Genomic DNA, 19,504 nt, shown 5'->3' with positions numbered 1-19,504 from the left:
GTAGCTTCTTTAAGTAGGTTGGAAGTCAGGGACTAGTTATAGGGGTCTTTTCCTTAAACAAACATGTCAATTTACCTTTTAACTTTTGGGGGGCATTTTTATGATGACATACTTCAGATTTTTATGTGCCTTTTAAAAAAGTCTCATCTGTAGGACCTACAACGAGTTCAGTGCTCAATAAATGTTGATGAAATCTATTCATTCAGCAAAGTATTTAAAGAGGCCTCCTATGAGCTAGGTACTGCTTTAGGAACTGGGATATGCAGGGAGGGAGCTATGGAAGGGGAAGGAAGAGATGAGTTGTGATTATAAATAGGGTGATCAGGAAAAGCTTCACTGAGACAGACAATTGAGCAAACATCTGAAAGCCATGAGAGGGTGAGCTTTCCAGACAGAGTTTAGGTAAAGCATGTCCAAAATCCCTGCGGTCAGAGTGGCTGAAGCAAAGTACTGAGGGCAGGATTAGTTGGAGACAAGATGAGAGAAATAAAGGGGGAGTTATGGGGGAACGGTTTTATAAACCACAATATATACTTTAGCTTTTATTCCTTCCAAACTTAAAGACTCAATAATAACAATAATTAGTGCACAGTGCTTATGGCTAATTTGTAGTACTTTTAATCAATGGTGATTAAAGGTGAAAAACTGGGCCTTCATTCAACTTGCTGAAGCTGAAGGTCCAGACCATCAGTAAGGAATCTTGATTTTAATTCATAAATCTCTGTCTACTCTGTAGACTGAGAGAATGGGAGTTAGTGTGGTGTGGGCATTTTATCCACTCAGGCAGGGATTTTGAAGCTTTTCTGCTTTTGCTTTTTGTTACAAGAACAGATGCTCCACAAAAGCTGAGAGTTTTGTGTTTCTAGAGCCTAGAACAGTGTCTGACTCGTAGAAGGCATATTGTCGACAGATTTAGCAAATAAAAATACAAGGTGTCCAATTAAATTTGATTTTCAGGTAAACTTTTTTTAGTGTAAATATGTATGTCCCAGGCACTATTTGGGACATACACATTACCTAATGGTTTATCTGAAATTTGAATTTAACCGGTTCTCCTATATTTTATCTGACAACCCTACTAAGGAGCTTAATAAATATTTGATGAATTGAATGGCTTCTTCTCACCTGTAAAGTGGAGCCAATAATAGACCCGCCCACAGGGTTGATGCAGGGAGCTTAGGAATCGCCTGCCACTAGTGAATCCGCAATTTATTTGATTGCTCGGGAGCCGTCCAGCGAACGGAAAACACTTACACTTCAAAACATACAAAGGATAAGAAAGCCTTTGGGCAAAGCACCCCAGGCCAGGCCTGGGTTGCTCACACCTGCGGGTGCGGCCAGCCTCTTCCGGGTCAGTTGACCGCGCGTGGCCACGTGACCCGGCCCGAGTGCGGGCGGTGGAAGGCGGAAGTGGGAGAGGAGCTGGGCGCCGCTTCTGTGGTCCCTGCAGGTAGCGAGAGTCGGCACGCTGGGCTTGGCGAGCTGGCGGAGGTGCGGGGCAGGCCTGGGGTGGCTACGGCTTGCGGTGAGCCGTGGGCGGTGCGGTCTGGGAGCCGGGGGGCTGTGGCTTCCTGTGGGAGGGGCCTGGCGCCGCGGTTCCGGCCTCCGAGGAGGGGTGTCCCGGCTCCTGCTCTGGCGGGGTGGGCGCGCCGCGGACCGTGCACCCGGGTTGCTCCGAGGTGGGCGCGGAGGCAGCCAGGGGTGCGGTGGCCGACTGCAAGTCCTTCCGGAAAGGGAATGGAGCTTAAGGGACAGGGATGGAGAACGGTGACCTCTGTGGAAGGGTCCAGACAGGAGTAAGGCGCAACTTGGAACTGAACTGGAGGGGACGCCTGAGAATGGCTGTGCGCCATGGAGGGAAAGAAGGAAAACTCGAGATGATACCTGAATCCCTGTTGAGACTCTCTCCCTTCTTTCTTCTATGGACATGATTGTTACCCAAGAGTTTGATTTCGGTCCCATTCAGTTTCTAAAACTTTAGGAGGGATCACGGAATCTTTTCTTCCTTTCGTCACACCCACATGGTCCTGCTTGGGGTAGGATTTCCACTCTTGGGGACCCAGCCCTTCAGATCATCTTTCTTTGAGATTTTCCCCAGGTCACATCAACTTCTAGACAGAAAAAAATGGGGGCACTTTGCCCTGGCCATAAAATGGCTTTTAGCCTAAGCTGTTGAGCATGACCTACCTTAAGCATTATAGTGACTGCTGAAACCTTGGACGGTGTCTATTTTGACTGCTTTATGACTTTTTCTCCTTCAGTCTAAATTATTCAGGTTCCCTTACCATGTGACTGCTTATCTTAACACACTAGAACTAGGTAGGACGCTGCGAGGTCTGTGTTGTGCTCCTTGCAACTATGACCTGGATCATGATTTTGAGATTAAATGCGTTTGTGAAAACCTGTTTATCCTTTTTTCCTTTGTGTTTACTAAAATTTGCAGCAGGGAAATGAATTTCATGGATGCTGTATAACCAGAGTGAATGTTCAAACCGGACGTTCACAGGAACGGACATCATTTTGAACCCAAATGTTACAAGTAGGGGGAAAAAAGTTCTTTGCTAATTAGTATTATGAGGTCAAGTTTTTGAAGTATTTGCTACACATTTAAAATGGATTTCTGTAGCTGTTCTGTGAGTTAGTTTGGGCAGGTGTTATTGTCATTTCACAATGAACAAGCAGAACTAGGAGAGATGGCTTGATTTTTTTAACAATTTATTGCTATTTCTTGTTTACTGGTCTCTTTCTCCCTGTTAAGCTGCTAATTCCTCAAGGGTAGTATTCATATCTTATTTGGCTACTAGCCCAGTGTCTGGCATGTTGTGGGCACCTGGTAAGATTGGTGAATGAACATTTCTGAAGGTCACAATGCTGTAAGTGGAAGACAAGGGAGTTGAACCCAAGTCCTGGTTCTTCTTTTGTCATTCTTGCCATATGAAGATGATAGGCCTGAGAAAAAGGCTTAAATGGGCTTCTCATTCTCTTTCACTTAATGACTACTTTCCCATTTACAAAGGGCTTAAATCAACATCTCTTTTTAATTTTCACAACGGTCCTGTACAGGTCAGTATTGTTGCTATTCTACTGATGAAGATACTGAGGCTTAGCAAAGTCCTTGCTTTAGAGTCCAGAGCTAGTGAATGACTTAGCCGGGACTGAAGCCCAGGCCTTTTATCTTTAGACCCATACTCTTTCATTCACAGAAGCAATATAAAGTTTTATTTTAAAGTATCTTTCTAGTATAAAATATATGTCATTTTAAGGAAAAATAGTAAGTAAATCACAGCAAAAAGTGTGAGTATAGAGTGCAACTAAAGTTCAGAAAACTCTGTACTCCACCATAACTGCCTCTTCCTGGGAAAACATTCTTTCATTCAACGAATATTTGTGAGTGCCTACTCCACGCCAGGCATTGTTCTAGAGCTGTCTGGTATGCTGGCCACTGGCCGCCACATGGGGCTGTCTAGCACTGGAGGTATACTATTAGTACAAAATACTGTATACACCTGGTTTTGAAGACTTAGTATGAAAAAAAAGAAAAAATGCTCCCATTAATATTCTTATAGTAAATATAATTTTTAAAACAGTGTAAATATATGCTGTATATGATACTTTTGGGGAGTTAAGCAGTATAATTAAATTCACCTGTGTCTTTTTAGTTTTTAAAATGTGTTTCCTAGAAAATTAAAAATTATCTTGGCCCTGGCCGGGTAGCTTAGCTGGTTAGAGCACTGTCCTGATACGCCAAGGCTGTAGATTCAATCCCCAGTCAAGACACATACAAGAATCAACCGATGAATGCATAACTAAATGGGACAACAAATGGATGCTTCTCTCTTCCCCTCTCTCCCTCTGTCCCTCTCTCTCTAAAGTCAATACATAAAAAGTAATTAAAAAATTATACTGGACAGTGCTGTTCTAAACTCTAGGAATATGTATGTAGTACACAAGAAAGGCAAGAATCCCTGCCCTTGTGGATATTTTAGTGGGGAAAGGCACAGTAAAGAAAACAACCAAGTAAAATGCATATGATACTACAATAAAGCAGGGAAGCAGGGCGTGGAATGGTGGCTGGGGTTGCAATTTTGAGTTTGGGTCCTCAGAGAAGCCTTCCTGAGAAGGTACCGATTGGGTGAAGATCTGAAGGAGGTGAGGGAAGGAGCTGTGTGGCTGAACGGGTACACAGTGTTCCAGGCAGAGGGAACACCAAATTCAATAGCCCTAAAGGAGGATCACTCCTGGTGAGTTTGTGGACCAGCCAGGGTTCCCTGGCTGGAGGGATGTGAGTGAGGGGGTATGCAGAGGATGGGGTCAGAGAGGTATCGAGGGTAAGGGGAGAGATGGACAGGTGGTGGAGGGCCTTGCAGGCCATTGTAAGGATGTTGGTTTTTACTCATATAGTTGGGGCCTTCGGAGGGTTTTGAGCAGTGAAGTGGACATGATCCTTCCTGCCTTTCAGCAGGCTCACTCTGGTTGCTGTATGGAGAAAGAATAAAGAGGAGCAAGACTAGAAGCAGGGAGACACTTTCAGAGGCTATTGTGGTGTTTCAGGTGAAGGATGGACTCGGTGGTAGTAATGGAGGTGGTCAGGAGTGCTTGGGCCCTGGGTGTATTTTAAAGTACAGCCAACAGGGTTTGCAGATGTGGAATGTGTGTAGGAAATGAGTCACGGGCAACTCCACGGTCTTTGGCGTGAATAACTGAAAGAATGGAATTGTCATTAATTGAAATGGGGAAGAATGCAGGAGGAATAGGGTTGGGGCTCAATTTTGTTCATGTTGGTTGTGAAATGCCTATAGAAATCCAAGTGCCAGTTTCGTGGACAGTTAGATAGGGAAGTCTGGAGACAGGCCTGGACCGGAGATGCACATGTGGAAGCAGTTAGCATGTGGACAGATTTTAGAGTCAAGAGACTGGTCAGAGTTGTTTAAGGAGTAGTATGGATACGTGTCCAAGGAGTGCTTTTTATCGGAAGTTAAATTTTGACATAAAATCTCTGTATACTATTACATGAGTAGGTGTTTTAAGTATAGCAAAGTATTGTGTATCTCAGGAAACTTGGTTTTCTCTCCTTTTTACTTTTCATTTAAAGACCCTTTTGAAAATCACAAGCTAATGGGTTTCCTTTTTTCTTTTTTCCTGAGGATGCTACTCTTCCAAGTGTGCTTATTTGTAGTGCTGCTGAAATCAGTTTGAGTGCCAGTTTCTGGAATTAGTCTGGCTTTCTGAGTTGGCAACCAATTTAGAGACTTCCAAGAAGGATAGGAGAGAAAGTCTGGATGGTGATTGATTTTTAATGTTTAAAATACTGGTTTTACCTTACACATATGGAGTGCGTGTTACTTGTTAGGTACCCCATTGTTTTATAGATTTGAAACAAACAGAACCTCACTGAGGTGAAGTGGTCCACATGAATGAGGTCATGCAACCAAGACATGGAAGAGCTGGGATTTGAATCTTGGTCTTCTGAGTCCAGACCTGATGTTTCCATCAGTGAGACGTGCATTAATGGGTGCATGAATATAAACTCCCATGGGAATCAAACCAGTGTGCTGCTTTTGTGTGCTTTTGAGTCACTTTGGACAGTTATAAGACTGGAATTTCTGAGAAGCAGGAAGAAAAGGGAAGATCTTGTTTACCTTAAAAAGAGCTAACTGAATCTTTTTTGGAAGTTTGCAGGCCCCTGTGCCTGCTCTCCCCACAACCTTATAAACAAACATTTTGTGATTTAAGTCAAGTGTTAATGCCTACTTCTAAGAAAACACCAAATACGAAGATTTGGCAGTCCTGACCAAGGACAGGTCCTCTTCTTTGTCATCCATGCTTTTTGCTTCCTGTTTTGTGGTGAGATCTGCTTTCCAGTCTGTTTTATTATTAGCCTGTAATTCCACTGTGCTCTCCTGTCTCTGCCTGTCTCTCCTTTATGCATTTGGTCTTTGTATGGATGTCAGTTGGCAAGGTTCAGTTCTATTCGATTGTTTTTCAGTATGGGCCTTTGGAGAGTGGAAGGTAACTGGGTGAAGGAAGGAGGCCAAGAAAGAAACATAAGTGTTGGAATGAACTGGAAAAGCATGGGAGTGTGAAGGAAAGGAGGAAGCTTTTGAGCAGACCCTTCTCTTCCAAATCTTTCAAGAAGTGGAGGCCGGGTGGGTCTATTATAGTTATAAATAAGAGGCTCTGCCTGTTTTTACAGCTGGCTAATTAAATATAAAATTTGAGTGCTGGTGAGTAGTTTTGCTGTTCCCTGGCTCATCTGCTACACAGGCCCTTTCATCTCCAGGTCAGTGTTCAGTGGTTTCTTGACTCAAAGCTGGGTCAAGAATTTCAGGAATCCCAGAGCCTAGAATTACAGCATCAAGAAGAACTAGTTTAGCTTGTACTTAATACTCCAGGAGCACTTACTATGTGCTCTCTGCTTTACCTGAGTTAATTTAATTCCTACAATAAGCTTATAAGGGAAGTAGTAGTATTAGGTTCATTTCAGAGATGAGGGATTGAGTTTTAGAGAGGGTATGTTGCTTGTTCAATACCACTCAAAGGCTACTGGGCATTTAAACCTTTTTCCCTGTAAGAAGTTGACTGGTCTGAAAGGTTCTTGCTGAAGTTGGGTAGTAAGAATGATCAGGTGCTTTAGATATTGCGAGAGTTATCTGATGTGTGGTTGCGTTCTCTCACCAAAAGCCCTTTGAGGATTTATTTAATGGGGGTCCCACAAAACAAGCTATCTGAGCTCCCAAAGGGCAGGGGCCCCTTGGCATTCACCTTTGGATTCCAGAGCCTTGCACAGACTGGTTTCTATGAGCATTTGTTGAAAGACTGACCCTGGCGGAGGACTGGACAGGGTGAGTAAAAGGGACCTGGAAGGGGCACAGTCAGAATGCTGGCTGCTTGCCTGCTGAAGGTACACTCGGCCATTACACTCCCCTGGCTTCAAGAATCAACCCATCCTAACCCAAATGTTGAGGTGTCCATCAATTGTTGATTGGATAAACAAAAAGTATATTCATACAATGGAATATTGCTTGGCCATAAAAAAGAATGAAGTACTAATTCATGCTATAACATGGGTGGATCTTGAAAACATGCTAAGTGAAAGAAACCAGACACAAAGACCACATATTGTATGATTCTGTTTACTTGAAATGTGCAGAATAGGCAGATTCATAGATACAGAAAGCGGGTTAGTGGTTAGTAGGGGTTAGGGGGCAGAGAGGAATGAAGAGTGACTGCTGATGGGTATGGGGTTTCCTTTTGGGATGATAAACATGTTCTAGAGCTAGATAACAGTGATTGTTGCGCAACTCTATGCTAAAAACTACCAAATTATATGCTTTAAAAGGGTGAATTTGTGGTATGTGAATTATATTTTAATAATAATAGAAAGAGTCCACCAGTCCTGTTTTGAATGCACCCCCTGTGTTTTGTGGCAGTCAAGTGAAGCTTTAGTGCAGGCAGTGGCAGCTGCTCTCCCCCATCTTCTGGGGCCAGGGCACCATGTGTTACTCAGCTTCCTCTGATGTTCCCAGTTGAATGAGATAAAAGATGTTCTCCCTGCTTTTTTGATCTCAGGTGTTTCAAGTGTTTTAACCAAAAAGAACTGGGATAGATCTTTGTTGTCTTTTGGGTGTCTCTGGAAACTGAACCAGTAGGTGGACCCTTGATATCTTTCATGTAAGCTAATGAGAAGGACTCAGGAATTAACTGCCCTAGCTAATAATTTCTTCTCTTTATAACAGCCAGTGAGTTATAGGCAAAGAAAGCTGGCATTTTTTTCTTCTTCTGAGTTTCTTATTTAAAATTAAAGGTGGAAGGGTACCCCTTTTTTTCCCTATTGCCAGTCATCCCTCTTATTCCCTCCTCCACCTCCCCACCCCATATAAGGGCACTCCTCACTTCAGGGCCGAGCTGATAAACCTCTGGAAGCTGGTAGTTCAGGTTGCACTACAATCTAAGTGTGGGTGGAGGGCAGCTGTCCTGTTGGTTGTGAATCCACTGATGCAGGGCCTGGGGCAGGTCTGCATCGCAGTAGGGGAAAGGACAAACTCGGAGGGGAGGAAGGGCCTTGCAGACTGGAAAAGGAAAGAGGCAGAAAGGAGGAGGAAGATGGGGAAGACCAGAGAAAGGCTGCCTGTTACTCGAATGTAGCCCTTCTTGTGTCATTCTGTCACTTGTGATTAAAATACATACATTATTTTCAAGTTCTCAAGAGCTAATCAATTGTGTTGGTAGTGGCATCAACAAATTGCTTTGAAATAGAGTTTCAAAAATACTTTTTTAAATAATGAAAACATACTGAAATGTTTAGGATCCTGCTTTGTATTGGAATCATAATTAAGAAATGGACAGTTTGGGTAAGACCATACCCCCTCTGACTGGTTATTTCTTAACGAAGTTACTGAGGGGCCTGGATCCAGGCGGGTTTGGGAGTTGGGCGCCCCAGGGATGTGCTGCTGATGTGTGGAGGGCTTCCAGCTTCAGCCTGATGTCAGTTGAAATTCACATTTTTCTAAAGCCTTGTCGCTAATTATACTAATTTTTTTATTCCTAATCTGAGTAACAAGTTAACACAAATTTGAAATTTATTCTTTCATAGTTCTGGAGGCCAGAAATCCGAAATCAAGGTGTCAACAGGGCTATGAACCCTCTAGGATCTTGGGGGAGACTCCATCTTTGCTGCTTCTGGGGAGTGTAGGCATTCCTTGGCTTGACGCTGCATGACTCCAGTCTCTGCTTTAGTCTTTCTCTCGCCTCCTCCCGTTTCCTGTAAGCACACTGGGCCCACCCTGAATCCAGGATGATCTCATCCTAAGATCTTTAACTTAATTACACCTGCAAAGACCCTATTTCCAAATAAGGTCACATTCACAGGTTCCAAGGGGGTTAGCACTCAGACATATTTTTTGGGGGGGGGCGGGGCACAGTTCAACCCAGTATACTAATTGAATATATATAAGATGTTCTTATTAAAAGTAAGGACATTTTACTTGAACAACCATAAAAAAATAAAATAAAATAAAATAAAATAAATAAAATTAAGGACATCATCCTATGACCTGATTTGAAGAAAAGCCTTTTCCTTTCTTGGATTTAAATTTTATTTATGCACAAAATAATACATGTTCATAGTTTAAAAACTCCAATAGCAATCTAAGACTTATAATGTGACAGCATTTCCTTGCTTCACCTCATTTTATTCTTGATTCTTAATCCCTGGAATCAATGACCATTAACTCTTTTAGGTTTCTTCTGGTACTGATTTCTGCTTTCTAATTTATATTTACTCTTCTTCTACTGTTATTTCTTAGCTTGTCAGTTTTATCTGTTGTTTTTTAATCATTGAAGATGAGAATTTAGCTTTCTTTGCAGCCAGTCTCCACAAACACACACTTCTACCCCATCTTCTGATCACAACCATAGCACAAGTTTGGATTAAATTGTTTGCTATTATGATTATAAATATTACAGCTGAGCCACGTTGTGTATTAGGATTTTACTTCCTTTCTTACACAACTTTTGTTTTTACTAGAGTTGCATATTCTCTGTTTTGTTCATTTGCATAATTTGCAGTTTACCTATCACTAGTTCAGCCCCAAGCATTCTGATGGAGCTAAAATAATGCTTCCTTCAGTGCAGTCAGATGCACCATGTAACCTGTTTCTTCCATTTTCTTTTCATTCATGTAGAGATGACAACTTCCTATAAACTGTCAAATCTGGTTGCTTTTTAAACTGTTGCCACATAATGCCTGGACTTCTCTTCATCGCTATTCTAGGAATTTCTTTTGCCTTTCCCATGTGAAAACAGCGTCCTCCATCTTTTCGTTTACTTCCCTGGAGCACATTTTCCAGGAGCTTCCTGAGAAAGCTTTGGAAGCAACTTTTTTTGAGACTGCAAATCTGAAAATATTGTTTTCCTGTCATGCTTGATTGATGGTTTTCTTGGTTATATACTTCTAGATTGTCAATAGTTTTATCTAAAATTTGAAAACATCTGATTGTCTTCTCACACTCAGTATTGCTATTGAGAAGTCTGATGACATTGTTCTGATTCCAGTTCTTTGTAAATGTGACTGGAAGCTTGTTCTGAAATTTCATGCTATTGTGCCTTAGTGTGGTTCCTTTTGCATTCACTGTTTGGGCATACAATTGGGTCCTTTCTGTCTAGACATATATTTAATTTTGGAAGGATTTCAGCTTATAAAAAATAATAACATTTCTTTTATAATTTTTTTTTCTCTTTTTTGTATCTAGATTTACGGTAGTCAGGTATTGGAAATTTTTTTTTTAAGATTTTATTTATTTATTTTTAGAAAGGGAAGGGAGGGAGAAAGAGAGAGAGAGAGAGAAACATCAATGTGTGGTTGCTGGGGGCCATGGCCTGCAACCCAGGTATGTGGCCTGACTGGGAATCGAACCTGCGACACTTTGGTTTGCAGCCCGTGCTCAATCCACTGAGCTATGCCAGCCAGGGCTAGGTATTGGAAATTTTAAAGGAATCCACTATTTAAAAAAAACAAGTCTTTTTTCTCCTATTTGTCTATTTTAGACATTTCGTATAATTGAAACCATGATAATTGTTTTTTTTTTTTGCTTGTTTTTAGTGTGACTTCTTTCACTTAGCATAAGGTTTTCAAGGTTCACCCATCTTATAGCATGAAATAATACTTCATTCCTTTTTATGGCTAAATAATACTCTATTGTATAGATATACCACAGTTTACTTACCTGTTTATCAGTTGATGAACAATTTGGGTTGTTTCTGCTTTTGCCTGTTATGAATAATCCTGCTAGAAACACTCATGAATAAGTTTTTGTGTGGATACACGTTTTCAGTTCTTTTGGGTATATATTTAAAAATGGAATTGATGGGTCTTATGCTAATTCAGTGTTTAACTTTTTGAGGAATTGCTAAACTGTTTTCCAAGGCTGCTCTCCATTTTTCACATCCATCTAGCAAATACAGCTTCTCCAAATTCTCACCAACACTTGTTATTGTATATGTTTTGGTTTTATCTGTTATGGTGTATCTCATTGTGGTTTTAATGTGCATTTCTTTAGTGACTAATGATATTCTACATCTTTTCTTCTGCTTATTGGTCATTTGTATATTTTCTTTGGAGAAATGTCTATTCATGTCCATTGCCCATTTTTCTTAAATTGGATTATTTGTCTTTTATTGTTAAGTTGTAAGAGTTACATATATATATTCTAGATACAAGTCTTTAATCAGGTACATGATTTGCAAATATTTTCTCTCATTCTTTGCATTCTCTTTTCACTTTCTTGATGGTGTTCTTTGAAGCACAGTTTTAAATTTTGATGAAGTCAAATTTATTTAGCTTTTCTTTGTGCTTTTTGTATCATATCTAAGAAACCATTTCCTACCCTAAAATTCTGAGGATTTACACTTGTGGTCTCCTCTAAGAGTTTTATAGTTTTTGCTGTTATATTTAGGTTTGATACATTTTGAGTTTATTTTGTATAAGGTATAAGGTAGGGGTTCACCTTCATTCATTTGCACATGGATATCCAGTTGTCCCAGCACCGTTGTTGAAAAGACTATTATTCTTTTCCCACTGAATTGTCTTGGCACCTTTGTCTAATATCAGTTGAACTTAAGTGTATGGGTTTGTACCTGGACTCTCAATGCTATTCCATTGTTCTATATGTCTATCCTTGTATCAGTACCACAGTCTTGATTTCTGTAGCTTTTTGACAAGTTTTGAAATCGGGAATTGGGACTCCTCCAACTTTGTTCTTATTTCTCAAGATTGTATTGGTTATTCTGGGTCCCTTACACTTCCTTATGAATTTTAAGATCAGCTTTTCAATTGAGTTCTTTTCTCCCATTGAAGTACTAACTAGGCCCTGACCCTGCTTAGCTTCCGAGGTCAGTCAGACGAGATCAGGAGCATTCAGGGCGGTATGGCCATAGAGGACTTCTTTTCTCTTTGTTTGTTTTGATATCTTTTATTTCTGAGGCTTTCCTCAAATAGTTGTTTACGTGTAAGCCAAGTACCAATAGGCTGATTTGTGATCAGGTGAGGGAAGGCGAGTGGGGTTGGGGGACACTGACTTGTCACAGTTCATGATGTAGACTTTGATGTATCTCCCTAGATCAGTACGGTGCCTTATCACTACCCTCAGCTGTGTCCAAAGTCCTCAAGTCTGGGTTAGCCTATTTAGAAGCTAAAATGTAACTCTCTTGTCTGAGATTCAGGAGGGTTAACTGCCTAGGTGAATTGGGTGGGCAGGGGACCTGTTTCCCATAGAAGCTTTTACCTGTCCTCCTGTTTTTAGTTTCACTTAGGCTCTCACTTTCAGAAGTACTTGGTGCAACCAATCATTGACCTGTTCTGGGGTTTCTCAATGCCAGTCATTTTGCTTCCTGTTGACTTCTCCCATTGCAGGTAGTTAGGTTTCAATGTCAACTGACTTGCCATTTCCAAAATGTTGCTGCTGTCTCTGTTACTTCCTTTTCCATTCTTTTTTTAATGGGTTTATATTTTTGTGTTGTCTTCCTGTCATTTTGTTGGAGTTTGAGAAGGGAGCAGAGATAAATGCATGTGTTTAATCTGTCATGTTTATCAGTAGCCCCTGGAAGACTTAGAGAAAACTATCAGGGAAGGTGGTGCAATACTTGGTCTTGTTGAAACCACCCCAGACATAGATCTCCTTTACTGTATTCTGTCCCTATTATTATTGATAATATTGCATATTATTCCATGTAAATTTTTCATATAATTTTAGTTTAGCCTTAAACATTCTGATAGAGTTAAGTCCTATTTCAGTGCAGTCAAATTTGTTGAGGCCTCAACTTACTCAGTAACACTAAACCAGCGATTATTATCTGGAACTTTATATTAGAATCACATGGCGAACTTTTAAATAACATATCTGGCCCTGGCTGGCGTAGCTCAGTGGATTGAGCGCGGGCTGTGAACCAAAGCATCGCAGGTTCGGTTCCCAGTCAGGGCACATGCCTGGACTCTCAATACTATTCCATTGTTCTACAGCCCCCAGCAACCACACATTGATGTTTCTCTCTCTCTCTCTCTTTCTCCCTCCCTTCCCTCTCTTAAAATCAATCAATCACTCAATCACTCAATCAATCAAATCATAACATATCTGTCCCCACATCACTCCAGACCAATCAAATGGGAATCTCTGAGGTTGGAATTTGGTTGTCAGTAGGTTTTTTTTTTAATTGCACTTTAAAAAATACTTTATTTATTTTTAGAGAGAGGGGAAGAGAGGCAGAAGGAGAGGGAGAGAAACATCAATGTGTGGTTGCCTCTACATGCCCCCAAATGGATACCTGGCCCACAAGCCAGGCATGTGCCCTGACTGGGAATCGAACCACCGACCTTTTGGTTCCCAGGCCAGTGCTCAATCCACTGAGCCACACCAGCCAGGGCTTTAAATTGCACTTTAGATAATTCAAATGTGAAGAAAGAATTGAGACCCACTGCTCCAAGGCATTTCATATTTCATTAGGGATAATTTTACCCAACAAGATAAATTCAATTACATGTCTTATGCCTGTCATTCTCCTCTTCCTTCATAACTCTCCAGCTGTGCTGGCTCTGTTTTGTCCCTTGTAGTCCCAAGACACACTACCATCTCAGGAGCTTTGTTCTTGCCCTTTATCTGCCTGAAATGTTTTTCCACAAATGTCCTCAGTTACCTCCTTCAGCTTCTTCATATCTTTGCCCTAAATTCACCTTCTTAATGAGACTCCTTGTCCACAATTTTTAAAATCTCCACTTCTGGAGGACTGCCAGTCAAAATGGTGACATAGGCAGATATGTCTCACCTCTTTGCACAACCATATCAAAATTACAACTAAAATATAGAACAACCATCACTCAGAACCATCAGAAATCAGGTTGAATGGAAGTCTGACAACTACAGAATTAAAGAAACCATATCTATCGAGACTGGTAGGAGGGGTGCAGATGCAGAACAGGCTAGTCCCTCACCCATGTGAACCAAAAGGTTACTGGTTCTATTCCCAGTCAGGGCATATGCCTGGGTTGTGGGCCAGGTCCCCAGCTGGGGGTGGGTAAGAGGCAACCAATTAATGTATCTCTCACACATTGATGTTTCTCTCCCTCTTTCCTTTCTCTTTCTCCCTTCCTTTCCCTCTCTAAAAATATATAAATAAAATCTTTTAAAAAAAAGAGAAATCCAAAAAAGCGAGAATAATATAAGCAGCCTTTGAGACAACTTCAGTGGGTCCAACGTTTATATCACAGAGGTATCAGGAGAGGATCAAGAAATTGGAAATGTATTTGAAAAAATATAGTGAAAGAAAACTTCCCTAATTTGGTGGAGGAAATAGATGTGCAAGTCCAGGAAGCACAGAGAATCCTAAACAAGATGGATACAAAGAGACCCACTCCAAGACACATCATAATTAAAATGTCAAAGTTTAAAGATAAAGAGAGAATCTTAAAAGCAGTGAGAGAAAAGCAGTTAGTTACCGATACGGCGGGGGGGGGGGGTTATCATAAGACTGTCAGCTGATATCTCAAGAGAAATTTTGCAGGCTAGAAAGGATTGGCAAGACATATTCAAAGTCATGAAAAGTAGGGACCTACAGCCAAAATTGCCCTACCCAGCAGAGCTATCATTTAGAATCAAAGGGCAAATAAAGAACTTCCCAGACAAGAGAAAACTAAAGGAGTTCATCATCACCAAACCATTATTATATGAAATGTTAAAGGGACTCGTTTAAGAAAAATAAGATCAAAACTATGAACAATAAAGTGGCAAAAATACATATGTATCAGCAACTGAAACTAAAAACAAGCTAAGCAAACAAGAAGAAATGGATACAGAGAGCATTTTGATGTTTGCCAGATGGGAGGGGGGAGGGGGAATGGGTGAAGAATGAGGGGACAAAGGAGGACAAATAGGTAGTTAAAGAATAGCCTTGGGGACGTAAAGTACAGTATTGGAAATGGAGTTGCCAAAGAACTTACACACATGACCATGGATGTGAACAATGATGGGGGGATTGCCTGAGCGAGTTGGGGTGGAGGAGGGTAAAGGGAGAAAAATTAGGACAACTGTAATAGCGTAATCAATAAAATATAATTAAAAAAATAAAATTTCCACTTCCTCATCCCAAATCCCTCCTTTGTTTTTCTGCTGCTCATTATCTGTGTTGTTAGTTCTCTTCTTTGTTTTCTGTTTGGCAGCCCTTCTCAGCACATGCCCTTTCCCTACGTATCAGTCTTTTAGTGGGTAAAGAAGCCAGTGGGTGGAGCTTTGTTCAGGCCTTCTCCCATGTTCTTATTATCTGTGTGTAGATACAAGTTTCTGACCCATATCATCTTCCACCTCCCTGAAGAATTTCTTTTTAACATTTCTTGCAGAACAGGTTTTGTTTGAGAAAGTCCTTTTGTCTTCCTTCACTTTTGAAGGATAACTTTATCGGATACAAAAATTCCAGGTTGGCATTTTTTTTTTCTTTTCTTTTTCTTTCAATGCTATAAATATTTCACTACACTCTCCTCCTGTGTAAGTACTGCGCACTAACCAACTGCGCCACTGGGGCTCTGCGCTCTCTTCCTTGTATGGTTTCCGAGAAGGAAGCTCCTGTGATTTGTATCCTTACGCCTCTGTAGGTAGAGTGTTTTTTCCCCATCTGCTTTCTTTCTTTCTTTTCCTTCTCTTTCTTTCTTTCTCTTTCTTTCTTTCTTTCTTTTCTTTCTTTCTTTCTTTCTTTCTTTCTTTCTTTCTTTCTTTCTTTCTTTCTTTCTTTCTTTCTTTCTTTCTTCTCTTCCTTTCTTTCCTTTCTTTTCTCTCTCTCTCTCTCTTTCAAAAAAAAGATTTTATTTATTTTTAGAGAGTGTTGAAGTGAAGGAGAGGGGGAGAGAAACCTCAATATGGGGTTGCCTCTCACCTGCCCTCAACTGAGGAACGCAGCCCAGGCATGGGTCCTGAGGAGGAACTGACACTGCGACCCTTTGGTTCACAGGCAGTGCTCAGTCCGCTGAGCCATGCCAGCCAGGGCCCTCTGCTTTCTTTCAAGATTTGCTGTTTGTTATGTGTAGGTGTAGTTTTTTGTTTGTCAGAAATTATTATTTTTTTGGTATTTATTCTGTTGGACGCTCTCTGAGTTTCCTGGTTATGTGGTTTGCTATATGTCATCAATTTTGCAAAATTCTTGGCTATTGATACTTCAGATATTTCTTCTGCTCTGTTTTCTCTTTGTCTGGTATTCCATTTCTGTATATATTGTACCTTTTGAAATTGTCCTAAAGTTCCTGAATGTTCTTGTTTTTTTCTGAAGTCTTTTTCTTCTCTGTACATTTCAGTTTGAGAAGTTTCTGTTGACATATCTTTAAGCTCATTCATTTTTTTCTCAACCATGTCTTGTATACTGATGAGCCCATCAAGGCATTCTTTATTATGTTATAGTGTTTTGGATTTCTAACATTTTCTTTGGATTCTTTCTTAGAGTTTCCATGTCACTGCTTACATTATCCATCTGTTCTTGGGTGTTGTCTACTCTTTTCACTGATGCCCTTAACATATTGATCAGTTATTTTAAATTCCTTGTCTGATAATTCCAAAATCTTTGTCATACTTGAGTCTGGTTTTGAAGTTTGCTTTGTCTTGCCACACTGTTTTTTTTTTCTTGCCTTTTAGCATAACATACAATTTTTAATTAAAAGCCAGATGTGATGTATTAGGTAATAGGAATGGAGCTGAATAGGCCTTTGGTTTGGAGTTTTGTGTTAATGTGGCTAGGATGTGCTTGCTTGGGCAGTACACATACTAAAATCAGAATGATAAAGAGAAGATTAGCATGGCCCCTGCACAAGGATGACACGCAAATTTGTGAAGCATTTCATATTTTAAAAAACAAAACAAAATAAAAATCGGGGTAGTGTTTGATAATTGCTGTAACTATGGATACTGGAGGCCTCAGATTCCTCTAGTGTTTTTATCTCTCCTGTTATCTTTAGAGAGAGGGCAAGGCAGAGAGAAAGAGAGGGAGAGAAATACCTGTGTGTGAGTATTGGTTGCCTCTTGCATGCCCCAGCTGGGGACCTGGCCTGTGCCCTGACTGGGAATTGAACCTGCATTTCTTCCAGGCAGGTACTAAGTCCACTGAGCCACACCAGCCAGGGCTCTTTGGTGATTTTTTAAAACATTGGTCTTTCTTCCCATCTCTCCACTCCCCTGCCTGTTCCAGGCTTATGCTAACTCAGTTTCTTTGGAGTGTTTTGGATGCAAACGCTGCCCATTGCTTACTACCAGGGGAGAAATTACTTGAGTCCACATACAGTTGTGCTGAGGTAAATGCAGAGTAAATTCTGCGTCTCAGGTTTTGTGAGCTTCCTGTAGTAGGTGGTAGGGGTTTGGACCTTATGCCCATAAGAAACTATATCCAGTATGGACTTGAGGCAGAAACTAATAGGTTGAAAGTATTTTGACGAGGCTAGGACCTGATTTCCCTTCTATGTAATGCTTACTTTTCTTTTCTTTCTTTTTTTCTTTCTTTTCTCTTTTCTTTTCTTTTTTTAAAAAATTTTATTTACTAGAAAGGGGAAGGGAAGGAGAAAGAGGGAGAGAAACATCAGTGTGTGGTTGCCTCTCACATGCCCCCTAATGGGGACCTGGCCCACAAACCAGGCATGTGCCCTTACTGGGAATGGAACCAGCAACCCTTTGGTTCACAGGCCTGCACTCAATCCACTGAGCTATACCAGCTAGGGCATGTAATGCTTATTTTTCTTTATATGTGGTCTGGGAAGGTTTTACAGTTGAAGATATCTACCTTGTAATGTCAGAGAGGTATCTTGCTAATTGGATCTGGAAAGATAGACAAAGCCCACAGAATAACATAGATTATGTTTAATGAACTGTGGACTCTATGAAAGACACCAGCGATAGAAAACGAGGTGGTATTATCTGCTGTTTCTCCTGCTTTCCTAGTTGGTTTCTTTCTGAGCCTCCTTTAGTTTTTATCTGATTGATTTTGTTTTGGGGCCATGAAGTATAGATCAGGAGGTTGGGTTGTTTTCCCATTTAGTCGGCCATGTAGGACCTTCAAGTTTTATCCTCCTGGATTCTCTTGAGTTCAGACCAAAGGTTAAAAGCAGCTGAAGCTCAGGGAGAACAAGCTAGTTTAAAAACTATCCCCAGCCAAGTTAGGGAAGAAAGAGTCCCAGTAGATGTGAAGACTTTAAAGCTTCTTTTATTTTTAAAGTCTATAAATAATGGATTTCCAGCTTTTAGTGCTTTAACCTCTGTTTCTCAAAGCCCCTAGGCTTAATTTATAGTCATTAGTTTTTCCTTCATTACTCAAGATAAGATCTCCCCCCTTAAAATTATTGTTAAGTTATGTAAAAGATCAAACATTTGAAATGGTTCAGAGAATAAGATAACAAACAGTCACAACAACTACCATCTGGATTTAATGAATATTAATATTTTGCCATATTTGCTTCAGAACTTTTTTCTTTAAAAGATAAAGTATTGCAGATAAAGTTGAAGTTCCCTTGGTCTCTCTCCTCACTCCATTTCCCCATCTCCATCTTCTGCTACCCTGGACACTAGAGGTAACTTCTGTTCTGAATGGTGTGGTTCCTTCCCATCCATGCTTCTATACTTTTATTTCATTTGTGTGTGTTCTCAACAATATACACAATTGTTTTGTGTAAGTTCAAGTGTATTTCAATGGCCTCATACTATACTTAGGCTGCCACTTTTTTTTTTTAGCATATTAATTTGGGATTTGTGCATATAGATTGAATTCATATATTTCAAGTATTATATAGCATTTCATTTTATAAGTATATCACAATTTGTCCATTCCTTCATCAATGGGCATTTGGGTTGTTTATAAAATTTTGCTATTATATACATTGCTGTGATGAACATATCTGAATATGGTTTCTTCTGCATATGTTGCAGGATTTTCCCCTGGAAAACACCTAGGTGTGGAATCCTAGGAGGTACACTGTATACATCTTTAACTCTACTGGTGGTTGTCAGTACCATCTAATTGGCATATGAGGCTTCTCACCAACACTTACTGTTTTTTGTAAAAAATGGCTTCTCCATTTCTTATACTGTTCTTGACCTCCCCTGCCTATTTTGTGCCTACCGACCATACTTCTTATTCCCTGTACTTTTTCCCCCTATTCTCCTCCCTGGTCCCTACTGATTACCCTCCGTTCCTGTGATTCTGTACCTGTTCTAGTTGTTTGCTTAGTTTTAGTTTTTGGTGTTTTTTTAGGTTCAGTTGTTGATAGTTGTGAGTTTGTTGTCATTTTACTCTTCATATATTTTTTTAAAGATTTTATTTATTTATTTTTAGAAAAGGAAGGGAGGGAGAAAGAAAGAGAGAGAGAAACAACAATGTGCAGTTGCTGGGGGCCATGGTCTGCAACCCAGGCATGTGCCCTGACTGGGAATCGAACCTGCGATGCTTTGGTTTGCAGCCTGCGCTCAGTCCACTGAGCTATGACAGCCAGGGCTAC

The 19,504-nt window shown here is 40.5% G+C and overlaps 1 protein-coding gene and 1 non-coding gene across 6 annotated transcripts in view; both read left to right on the top strand.

Moving 5' to 3' along the window:
* WWP2 (WW domain containing E3 ubiquitin protein ligase 2) overlaps positions 1 to 19,504 on the top strand; it is a 168,838-nt gene that overhangs the window by 27,078 nt on the left and 122,256 nt on the right. The window contains exon 1 of one of the 5 annotated variants that reach the window (XM_045818623.1): positions 1,351 to 1,450. The exons of 1 other annotated variant lie outside the window; for it this stretch is intronic. Coding sequence is in view for 1 of the 4 variants with exons in the window: in XM_045818622.1 (XP_045674578.1) it covers positions 1,758 to 1,796 (39 nt within the window). In the remaining 3 variants the exon portion in view is untranslated. Of the gene's footprint in view, positions 1 to 1,350; positions 1,526 to 1,650; positions 1,797 to 19,504 lie in introns of those variants that run through there. 3 more of the 5 variants (XM_045818624.1, XM_045818626.1, XM_045818622.1) reach the window with 3 other exon arrangements.
* On the top strand, positions 16,767 to 16,873 carry LOC123806209. Its single transcript, XR_006783445.1, has one exon. It is a non-coding gene; the product is annotated as a U6 spliceosomal RNA (small nuclear RNA).

This window comes from Phyllostomus hastatus, unplaced genomic scaffold (genome assembly GCF_019186645.2).
Source record: "Phyllostomus hastatus isolate PE091 unplaced genomic scaffold, TTU_PhHast_1.1 phas_scaffold_345, whole genome shotgun sequence".
Classification (NCBI taxonomy): Eukaryota; Metazoa; Chordata; class Mammalia; order Chiroptera; family Phyllostomidae; genus Phyllostomus; species Phyllostomus hastatus.
This window is presented reverse-complemented; position numbering and strand designations above follow the sequence as displayed.